General features: G+C 37.4%; 1 protein-coding gene across 2 annotated transcripts in view; it reads right to left on the bottom strand.

The window, feature by feature from the left end:
- Window positions 1–12500, bottom strand: part of LOC118763415 — a 28632-nt gene that overhangs the window by 16010 nt on the left and 122 nt on the right. Inside the window, exons 1-3 of one of the 2 annotated variants that reach the window (XM_036503014.1) lie at window positions 12145–12500; window positions 11718–12013; window positions 11370–11684 (exon numbers count right to left, since the gene is read on the bottom strand). The exon at window positions 12145–12500 is cut by the window's right edge and continues 122 nt beyond it. In XM_036503014.1, coding sequence (XP_036358907.1) covers window positions 11562–11684; window positions 11718–12013; window positions 12145–12500 — 775 coding nt within the window. In that variant the 3' untranslated portion in view covers window positions 11370–11561. Of the gene's footprint in view, window positions 1–11369; window positions 12014–12144 lie in introns of both variants that reach the window. The other variant, XM_036503013.1, reaches the window with a different exon arrangement.

Here is a 12500-nt window from a genome sequence, read left to right as displayed (position 1 = left end):
TGTGTACAAGATACTTGCCTTTGGTGCGGGTACAATGACACAGAGCTCCCACTTCATGTTCCATCGAGGACAAACTGTTTGACATGGAGCTGACCAGCTGGGTAGCTGTCCAGACTCCAATTGTCTGTTGTGACATGGTTTTTTATGACTGGATGCCTCCCTAATGTCAACTACTTAACAGTCGTGCTTTTTACGTGCAGCTGGCATGGGTACGTTTACATAGTACCAGCATGGGTGCTTTAATGCAGCACTGGCATGGGCGCTGTTTAAGATAGCACCTGAAAGTGCAAGCCTGTATGTGTGGAACACAGTGATTTTACTTAGCTTGACGCATCTTATCAAGTACAGCAAATTACCACAGTTCCCAGTCCCTTGTCCTCTCCTCAGTGAGGCCCGGCATCCAAAGATCCTTTTTCACCACTTTGTTCCACATCTTCATGGATCTCTACTTTACACAGCTGTCCTCATCCATATGCATCACATGACCAAATCAGCACAGTCTTCTCCTCTGCACACAATACCTTATATATATTTACTCTTTTTACTCTTTTACTTGTTTCAGTCATTTGACTGCGGCCATGATGGAGCACCACCTTTAATCGAGCAACTCGACCCCGGGACTTATTCTTTGTAAGCCCAGTACTTATTCTATCGGTCTCTTTTGCCGAACCGCTAAGTGACGGGGACGTAAACACACCAGCATCGGTTGTCAAGCAATGCTAGGGGCACAAACACAGACACACAAACTCACACGCACATAATATATATACATATATACGACGAGCTTCTTTCAGTTTCCGTCTACCAAATCCACTCACAAGGCTTTGGCCGGCCCGAGGCTATAGTAGAAGACACTTGCCCAAGGTGCCACGCAGTGGGACTGAACCCGGAACCATGTGGTTGGTAAGCAAGCTACTTACCACACAGCCACTCCTGCGCCTATATATATATATATATATATATATATATATATATATATATATATATATATATACATTTTGCCTGTGCAATTAATTTTCTACTGTGCACAATATCCCTAAAAAAAAAAAGGAAAAATTGATGTCTTAGTGACCACGGTTCTTCTTCCAGAGCATGGGATATCTGAATGAAATCATCCTTCACCACAAGACAAAACACTCCAACTCAAAGATACAAAAACCCATCTCACCCCAAGAACCCTCCATGTCTCAGACGTAAGGTCTTCGTGAATAAGTCTTTCGGACAGAACTATAAGAGAAATAAGAACTCCCCACGTCCGAGACACATTCCACATAATGAAGACTTGGAACAGGAACAAGGAAGAAGTAGATTTATCCCGCTCGTGACATATCTTTCGCAATGACCACCCGTGTTACTTCCGTTCTGGCACTTATGGATTCTTCTCTCTTTCACTCATTACTTATAGTGTGTATACCATCCCAGGTCCTACATTAACCATTGCGCCTAATCCTTCCTTCACAGAACGTCGGCTTTCTGGAACACTTTTGTCGCATATGCTTTCCCTTCAGCAGCAACTGTTCAAGAGGAATGTTAATAATATCAGTATAACATGAGGGCTGGATGTGGTTATGGGTACAGCCAGGGCCGTCTTAACAGTATTATACGCCCCTGGGCAAATTAATGCAGAGCCCAATAGTATCTATTTGTTGACAGTAAAGCTCGCCATAGATAGATCCGAATTTGGCCATTGACAGGTAAGGTCCCTGGGCAGCTGCAGAGTGTACCCATGTCTTAAAACGTCACTGGATAGAAGCCCCTCCATTCAGACTACATAAATAAAAGTAAAATGATCTAGCCGCAGATTTGCTGTTTTAAAACCAACACTCAAAGAGAAATGAGTTGGGGCAAGAAGGCCACATGATGCGAGTGGTTTTCAAATTTAACCTAGTTATATTTTGAATTGAAATTAACTCAGCGAAGCCATCCTCATACAACAGTTAAGGTCGTGTTGAGATTTTTAATTCATGCCTATCGCGCCACTGATGAGGTCAAACTAAGGCCAAAATGTGTAGAGTTGTCACTGATAGAAAATTGAAAATAACATTAACCACTGACTACATCCTTCTCTCTTTTTATTTCTATGTTAATACTCAACACAAAACCGTTTCTGTCAATACTCAACCGCCTTTCATTTCCTCAATGATCTAACTGAAGGCCCTCACTTTTCATAACCACGCATTTTACTTTCTTATAATCTCGGTTATTCTCTATCCTTTCCCAGACTTTACGCTGGACTTTGCAAATATTTCAGATGAGCATCAATTATATCAGGTTCATTAATCAAGGTGGAACAGCAAATACTTTGGATATTATCTCTGCTCCCCTCTCGCTAACATATACAATGGTTAATATAGGACCTCGGATGGTATACACACTATAAGTAATGAGTAAAAGAGAGAAGAATCCATAAGTGCCAGAACGGAAGTAACACGGGTGGTCATTGCGAAAGATATGTCACGAGCGGGATAAATCTACATTAAATCTACTTTTAAAGAAAAATCAGTTGATTCAGCGTTATTTAAACTTAGAAATTTGAAGGCTGGAACTAGAAATATCAGAAATTGTTAGGGTGAAATGCAGTGGATTATATCGAACACGGTATTATAGCAGTCCTTAAATTCCGATATACTACTCTCGTCTGTCACTGCATATCTTGAATAACTTTGAAACTAGTGGGAAGGAAACTAACAATTTCAGTAGAAAATTGGTTTGACCTAAATATAAAAACTTGGTCTTACGTTGAAAGTTCAGAAGTTCATTGGATTAATAATGGTTGTAAAATTTGGGAAATAAACAGCGGTGAAATAAATAAATAAATGAATAAACAAATAAAGAAAGAAAGAAAGATAGAACGAAAGAAAGAAAGAAAGAAAGAAAGAAAGAAAGAAAGAAAGAAAGAAAGAAAGGAAATGTCAAGAGAATTTTTGCTGGGGAGAGAAATTATCGTACTCAATTATTAATCAAGAAACAAAAAATTCAACTGCACTAGTTACCCACATTAATAAATTAAAAATGCGCAATAAAGAATTCAGTCTAGATTGGTCTATTATAACGGAAACCACACCATACAATACAGACTCTAGAAACTGTAAATTATGCACAAAAGAAGCGACTCCGTGCTGACAAAAAAAAACTGTACTTAACAATATCTCGGACGTCATAATTCTTTCTAGACACAAATATTTATCAACTTTAAAATTTTCTTTCCAAAAGCAATTAGTTTTTATGATTTTAACATTGTTAACCTTTATCTATTTGGATTCACCTTAAAACACTATGATTTATGGCTTCATAATTGATTTAAACATGTAATTTTAGCTCTTATCATATTATCCACCTGAACATACCAAAGGCTAGTCACGTTTTACTGAAAAGTGATTATTATTGTTGCTTCATTGTTTAGCGCCTGTTTTTGTTTCCTTACGGCACTTTTGTCGACGTGTTCCCCCCTTAGTTGAAGGGGGTAACACACTAAAGAAGATGATGGAATACGAAACGTTGAGTTCGTCCAAATACGAGTAACTCCAAGCGCTTGATGAAATGGACAAAGAAGGAATTATGCGGTTGTGGCCAAAAGCCACAATGAGGAAGTCAATATGGACGAGATAGAAAACTACGAGTATATGCCTCGCAGGGAGGGGAATGACGAAACGGCGAGCTGGCAGAAAGGTTAGCACGCCGGGCGAAATGCTTAGCGGTATTTCGTCTTCGTTACGTTGTGAGTTCAAATTCCGCCGAGGTCGACTTTGCCTTTCATCCTTTCGGGGTCGATAAATCAAGTACCAGTTACGCACTGGGGTTGATGTAATCGACTTAATACCTATGTCTGTCCTTGTTTGTCCCCTCTGTGTTTAGCCCCTTGTGGGTAATAAAGAAATAGGTATCACCTCTTTAAGAAGTATTACAAGAGGCAAAGAGAAGAATAATCAGCTACAGAACGTATTCGGTGAATGCACAGAGAATAGAGACAATAACAAATGGGCAAATCGAAAAGGGATTAAAACCTATCTGGCCATAAACTACACACCTAGCCAGTAGGAGAAAGAAAGTTTGGAATGGTGGAGGTGCGGCTCTGAGACGAAGCCACAGCCAGGCGACTCTCGGAAACTGCGCCTTCCTGAAAACTGAGGAGCTAATTCGTCTACCCATATACCTTGGAAGGCGTGCTTCCAGTGTATGGGTAGACAATACATTACCAGAAATTAATGTAGACTGGCTGGTGGCAGCAATACTGCTGGGTTTGGAGGATAAAATAGCGGTCCTCCAAGCCACTAGCACTGCCCACTAAAATAGGCAGGGGCAGGTCGTGAATATGGCGGTTCAGGCAGCCCCGGAAGACCTCGAGGAAATAATGGAAACAATTATGGCAGATGAGATAACGCTCAGGGCCAGAGTGAAGAGAAGAACTCCTCGCTGCTACAAATATGGCCAAATAGGCCACATTAGGGTAGAATGCCCTCCGCTGCTCAAAAATCCCCGAGAAGCGCCAGTGTCTGAAAAAAAACCGCACCTCCACCAACGGCGAAGAGCAACAGAAGCACAGAAAAAGGAGGAAACACAGAGACGAATGTGAAACGACAACAAGAAACAGAAAAAGGAGGAAAAAGTACACACTGTACACACCTACCCAACTGCCACCCAAACTACTTCGTTCCACCCTTTTCTTGAAGACACCAAACTACGTCCTACCCCTACCTGACATTAACAAAACGATTACAAATATACAGAAGCCCCAAATTTCCCAGTCCTCAGTCTGTGAAATAAAAAGAGCATAGTACTCTGCAATCAACACAAGGTCAAACTTTGAAAAAGGGTGTATAGCTGGACGAAACGTATATCAGTGTTCACTACAGGTTTTCAGGAGGTGCTCACAGGGCACTATTCACACTGTGGGACTGAAGGAGTATGGAAACGACGTGATGTACTGGCAGAGAGGAATGGACAGCGAGGGTATGCCAACGGTGGTAAGTTACAAAGATCTCATAAACGATTTTAAAACAGACATTTTTGAAGGTTTCAAAAAGTAAAACAAAGATAAATTGAGTCACCCGGATGTGGGGAGGAGCGACTCAATTTCATTATTCATTTTAATTATTTCGTTCATCCTCTCACCCGTTTTTGTTTTTTGTGTCCCTACTTTGTACTCTCCTACTGGTCTTTGCTTGTCCCCCTCTTTATCTGACCGCTTGTGAGTAATAAAACATTAATATCTTCCGCCTCAACAGTATGTTCCGACATTTCGATCATTCTGAAGTTCGGTTGTAATTTTTGCTGTTTGCTTGGTGTATTATTGAACCTGTTACCGAACTTGTTACATTTCGTGTTGTTGAAAAAAAACTGGTGTAACTACTTGTAGCAGTTCTTTTCTTATAATTTCCCCTTATTTGAAGGGTGAATCATTGTTTTTCTGCAGAGCGTTGGCCCAAATGTACGCGGCGCTTAGCCGTAATTTTGTGGGGCATCAGCCCAAATCCTTTGAAAAATGAGCGACTCATTTGAGTCTGGAAATAAGGAAGCAGTAGATATACCAGTCTTAGTAACGTCTCCGGTGACACCTGTGCAGTCTCCGACTGCAACAAAACTTAATTTTGCTGCAGCAGTAGGAATAACTAAAAGAAATCTTAATACCAATTTAAATGAAATAATGAAGTCTAAGGGGATGCTAAAAAAGGAGGAGCTGGAAGTTCAAATAGCTCCTCCAAGCGAAATCTCTCACAAGGGTCATCAACAACACGTTTACCGTAATAAATAAGAAACTTGACTTGGCGTCGAGAGAGGCGGTGGAAAAATGTCTTAGACCAATTTTGTCTCACATAATTTATATAACACGAGCGAAGAAGTTTGCTGCCATTGAGATGAGATTCCACAGTGAAGAGAAAGCCGTGCAGTATTCGACTAATACTTTAAAGACGGAAGAAGTGGTTCTTCTCCTCACGTACTTGGGGAGAAGAACGTCGAAACTAAGAGTTACCGAAGTACCTGGCTAGTGGCAGCAACAGTCGTCGGCTTGGAGGATAAAATTATTACCCTGGAGGGTAATAAAAAATCTGAACAGTATGTTTCGATACCGCGATCGATTTTTAAAAATTCTTAAATTTCTCATGTCGCTTAAAACTTTAAGATTTAAATAACTCTTTTATATATCTTTTAGGTTAACTCTGATGAGAGAAAAATAGTTGATAGTTATGGTTGGAATTAACTCGCCCATACCAACCTATATCTTCTCGAAACGGCCGTCAGACTTTGCACCTGCTCAAGATTCCTTTTAAAATCCTTTTATACCAACTTTCTCATCTGTTTGGATTACCGTTATACATTCACCATCCGCATATGTTAATAGCCTCATTGATTTGAATAGGACATACAACCTCGCAGGTACATTTATACATTCATATATTTATATATTACTAAATTTTTATATCTAGTGTATATGAATGCATTTATGTATGCTGTGGAGTATTCCGATGCTTTGAAATATATTTAGTGAATATGAACACTGACCTTTGAAATTTGTTCTCTCTTTCGTGGTTTGATATTCCTGAGGTTCTATTAGAGCACTAATGCGTTGTGCCGTATAAGGGGATAATTATCCCATTTATTTATTCATTATCATATATATATATATACACATCCTGTTTGTGTTCTTACCCGTTTTACCCCGCTGCTTGGAATTTTATTTTAATTCTCTCGCAGGAAGGCCTAGTTAACGAGTGTCATGTCTTGCCTTCGAAACACGCCTGAGTTAACTAGCGACAGCTGATGACGGTGGATTTTCCTTGTGTAGCTTGTCCTGTACTTGTTTTCTTGTTGTAAAAAATTTTTGGATTTTTTCTTGTGTAGCCTGTCCTGTACTTGTCGTTAAATTTTTGTTTTTCCCGTTTCTACGTCTTGTTGTGGCGTCCTATACTTACGTATATTTATTTATATATGCATGTATATATACATGTAGATGTAGGTACGTACATATATGTTTGTATGTATGCATATATTTTTAATTATTACACACACACACATATATATATATATTTATATATATATATATATATATATATATATTGAAAAGCCCACTAGAATGGGAGCAAGCGCTAATCCGAAATCCGAATGATATGATATGATATATATGTAAAAAATGTAATATATAAATAAATATCTACAAATATGAACCATCTGATCTGATTACCTCAATTTTTCTAATATATATATATATATATATATATATATATATATATAGGGAAAATAAGACAAGAAGGTAGAAAATGCTAAAATAATTTTATCATCAAGAACATTTTAGTACCGGTTTCAGACTTTGCGACTTTTTCAACTTAGAGTAAAGCATGAGAAACAAATTGTGGAAAAATTAAATGAAATGTTCTTTTAAAATAATTCAATAGCTTTCAAATGCAAGGGACATTTTCCTTTTTTCTGTCTGTCTGTCTGTCTCTTTTTTACTCTTGTGAAGGCTTGGTAGCAGGTAGTAGCAGTCCTAAAAGAATATTTGATGTGTTCTTGGTTTTGATTGTTTAAGCAGCAGTAGTAGCCGAGGAAGGAGGAAGCGAAGAAGAACACACACACACACACATATATAAAGTGTGTGTGTGTGTGTGTGTGTGCGTGTGTGTGTGAATGTGCGTGCGTGCGTGCGTGCGTGTGTGAATGTGCGTGCGTGCGTCTGTGTGTCTACCATCACTGGCCTACCTAAATCCAACGCTGGAAAAGAAACGAGTTGGCGGCAAGAAAACCGATGATGCGAGTGGCTCTCAAATTTAACCTCGTCATATGTTGCATTGAGACCAATTCAGAGACGCCATTCTCATACAAAGCATTATCAACAATTATGGTCGTGTTGACACTTTTAATTCATGCCTATTACTCCACTGATCAGGTCAAATTAAGGCCAAAACGTGTAGAGTTATGTCTGATAGCAAATTGAAAATAACATTAACCACTGACTGCATTCTTCTTTCTGTCTTTTTTGTATATATATATATATATATATATATATATATATATATATTACGGAGATGTACTCGCATAGCAAGTAATTTTATCTGAGATCGTGTGCTGAAACGAAAACAATTGCAGCGTGGAAGGTGTTTGTAAGCCATTTAAGAAACACACAAAAGCCGTTCGATTCACTTCAACATTTAAGTTTAATTTGTCAAAATATTTTCGTCACTAACAAAGATCCGTGCTGCATCCGAGATGCAGCACGGATTTTTGTCAGTGAACAGGTCGCAGATTTTAGCGACGAAAATATTTTGACAAATTAAATTTAAATGTTGAAGTGAATCGAACGGCTTTTGTGTGTTTCTTAAATGGCTTACAAACACCTTCCACGCTGCAATTGTTGTGTTATATATATACATATATATATATATATATATATATATATATTATATATATATATATATATAATATATATATATATAATATATATATATATATATATATATATATATATATATTAATATATTATATATATTTATATATATATATATATTTATATATATATTTATATATATTTATATATTTATATATATATATTTATATATAAGTAGTTGAGTTTTAAATATTCTCTGCATTAGATTTAACATTAACTTAACTATTGCTTTTTATACGGTTGGCTTATCCGAGTCGGTTTATTCTTTATATAATTCTGTGTTTCTTCGCTACAGTTCGTACAAACTTGTAAATATATGTTTAGTGATTCAGCCATTAGTACTTCAGTAAGTGCGATGATAAGGTTACGAAAGTAACGAAATAAGATCGAACCTACATTACTTCATCACTAATCTTCTTTCTACCTCACGGCATAGTTATTCCCAGCTAAGTTTTAAATCTTTCCGTATGAGCAGACGACGCCATTAAATTAATTTTTCAGTCTAGCCTTTTCATCTATGTCATGCGGGAACGTTGCATGGGTGAATGACATCATCTACTAATACCGTAAGATTACCCGCCATACAGTGTATATGTTAGTATGCATATAGGTATGCAAGTGCACTTGCACTTATGGATGCCTGTATACCATGTATATATTTTGTATATACATACATACATACATACATACATACATACATATATATACAGATAAATTCCTCTATTTACATAATATCGAGGCCTCTTTCATTGTTATGTTCTCTTACCATTTCTATCAATATATATATATATATATATATATATATATTTCTTTACTACCCATAAGGGGCTAAACACAGAGGGAACACAAACACACACACACACACACACACACACACACACACACACACACATACACACACACACAGACATATATATATATATGCAAGTTTGTATTATGTATATTCCATTTTCCATTCATTATTAGGATCCCGATCTTAACGTAGAAAACAACTTTGATGTTATTTATCTCCAGATCAGTTTAGGCTAAACATATTTGTATCCAAAGTCAATCCAACCATAGTCATCTCGTCTTTCTTATATGTAAGTTTTGTACTACATAATTCAATGTCCTACTCCTAGCCGGTAATGTACTTCTAGCGGGTTAAGTGACTACTCTCCCTCTAAATCCCGCAAAACCACCATTATTTTAGTTAGCCAGCAGCCAACTTTTTCTTACTACTGTTTATATCTGCAAGTTATAAACTGCTGGAAATTGAATAACAAATAAAATTAGGTTAATATAATAGAACGTGGAAAAAATACCGTGCGTTGATTTCACAATCCAGTTTATTTGTATTAGGCCAAACCAAATGAGAAAGAGACAAATTCAGACATCAAATGAGAAAGAGACAAATTCAGACATCAAATGAGAAAGTCTCTCCATCAAATATTGGTCACTGGAAACACTCGTGTTGTATGAGAAGATTGCCAAATCATGATTATGTAGATATTTTTGTTTCACACTCGAATATGCAGATATATTTTTTTTCAGTTGTATATAAAACGATGCCCTTTCGGCGAAAGAATATGAAGCTAGAAATTAATTTTTAAAAAATAATAATAATAATTGTCAATTTTTTAAACATATCCACACATGTGTGTGTGTATGTGCAGAGAGAGAGAGAGAGAGAAAGAGAAAGAGAAAGAGAGATAGAGAGTAAGAGAGAGAGATAGAGAGAAAAATATGTTCTCAAGTTTGACAAATTTTCAATTTGTGCGACGTTTTAGTACACGTACAGAACATAGTGACCCATTGGCAGTCGCGGTCCTTTTTCTAAGAGAACCACAACAGTAATTGTTAATATTTCAGCAACAATTGCAATTATAGAGATATTCTTTTATTCTTTCATTTACTTCTTTCTGTCATTTGACTGCAGCCGTGCGAGTACTTATTCTATCGCTCTCTCTTACCGAACCGCTAAGTTACGGGGGACATAGATACACCAACATCGGTTGTCAAGTGATGGTGGGGGGAGAGCATAACAAACACACAAATATATACATGTGTGTGTATGTGTGTGTGTGTGTGTGTGTGTGTGTGTGTGTGTGTTTACCAAATCCACTCGCAAGCCTTTGTTCGGTCCAAGGGTATAGTAGAAGACACACTTGCTCAAAATACCACGCAGTGAGACTGAGCCCGGAATCAGGTTGTTGGGAAGCAAGATTCTTAATAACTTACATTTTTTTTTTTAAATATTGGCAACACTATAATCTCAACTTTCGGCCTAGTATGAAAATCTTAAAGGGAAGGAAACAAATTCAGGCATTAACGGGTGAACTTTGTTCTCTGATTAATTTCGCTTTTAATTCTCTTGGTCGAATTTACCTGCAAAGTATTTAAAATGGCCAGATTACCTTACTCTTTATTCTTTTACTTGTTTCAGTCATTTGACTGCGGCCATGCTGGAGCACCACCTTTAGTCGAGCAACTCGACCCCAGGACGTATAAGCCCAGTACTTATTCTATCGTCTCTTTTGCCGAACCGCTAAGTGACGGGGACGTAAACACACCAGCATCGGTTGTCAAGAAATGCTAGGGGGACAAACACAGACACACAAACACACACACACACACACACATATATATATATACATATATACGACAGGCTTCTTTCAGTTTCCGTCTACCAAATCCACTCACAAGGCTTTGGTCGGCCCGAGGCCATAGTAGAAGACACTTGCCCAAGATGCCACGCAGTGGGACTGAACCCGGAACCATGTGGTTGGTAAGCAAGCTACTTACCACACAGCCACTCTTGCGCCTTGTTAATGAAAATCATAATCTCGTTCCCCGCTTCTCTTTGTTTATCTATCTATTTATCTATCTATCTATCTATCATTCTCTCACTTTTTTTCTTTTTCAAAAAACAAAAAAAATCCTCAATTACTTTTGTACACTGTAACGAGTTTTATCAAACATTTGGTGTAACAACAGATTCTGTACTTACCTCCTTTTCCTTTGTTTCAGATAGTTTTAAGTTTATCTACAGATATTATCCGTAAAAATATGAAGGGATTTCACAAAAATTAAATTGTAGAAGATTTAAATGTAAGTTCCATTTTCGCCTAACGTAAAACAGGCAGAATTTAACAAAATTAAAAGTGATATTGATTTTTGTTAGTAGCATCAGAGTAACTGTTTAAAGAATTACACAACAAGATAGTTTCTCTAGACGACTTGGTTTCGACTTTATGCAAATTGAAGGTGGAACATTCGTAGCACTTGGCCTCGGCGTTATGCAAATTGAAGGTGGAACATTCGTAGCACTTGGCCTCGGCGTTATGCAAATTGAAGGTGGAACATTCGTAGCACTTGAAGCGTCATCGGTTGTAAGGCTCCATGATGAAGGTAATATATCGCTATGACAAATAAGTGTTTTATCTGTAGTTCCGGCACTTCTTTTACATTCAGTTTTAGCAGCTTTTACGGGGGTAGTTCTGGGACTTGCATATGTAGTTTTCGTAGGACCTCCAGAGGTAAGGCTCGGAAAGTCTTCATAAGTTATTTTAGTTTTAGCAGCTTTTACAGGGGTAGTTCTGGGACTTGCATATGTAGTTTTCGTAGGACCTCCAGAGGTAAGGCTCGGAAAGTCTTCATAAGTTATTTTAGTTTTAGCAGCTTTTACAGGGGTAGTTCTGGGACTTGCATATGTAGTTTTCGTAGGACCTCAGAGGTAAGGCTCGGAAAGTCTTCATAAGTAGGTACTTTATTTGTAGAATTTGATTCAGATAGAGGGCGTTTCACATTCCTTGGTTTCTTCGCATCATTCCTATTTCTTCTTACTCTTATTCTTAAACCGTCATTCGTAGTAGTGAACTTATTTTCTTCAAAATCAAAATATGAAGTTAATTTAACCGTAACCATCAAGTATGGTTCACTTAACTCTTGCACTGTTTTCAATACGTAAAGTCTCCTATTGTCCTCACTATAATATTTTCCATCCTTAAAGAAAACTCTGATTGTTCGAATTTTGTCAGGTGTGGTTTGACCATTGATAATATCTAAAATAAGATCTTCTATATCGTTTCCATTCTGGAAGCATGAAGCAATAGAATCTTGAGTATAGCGGATCTCACTG

This window comes from Octopus sinensis, linkage group LG5 (genome assembly GCF_006345805.1).
Source record: "Octopus sinensis linkage group LG5, ASM634580v1, whole genome shotgun sequence".
Lineage (NCBI taxonomy): Eukaryota > Metazoa > Mollusca > Cephalopoda > Octopoda > Octopodidae > Octopus > Octopus sinensis.
This window is presented reverse-complemented; position numbering and strand designations above follow the sequence as displayed.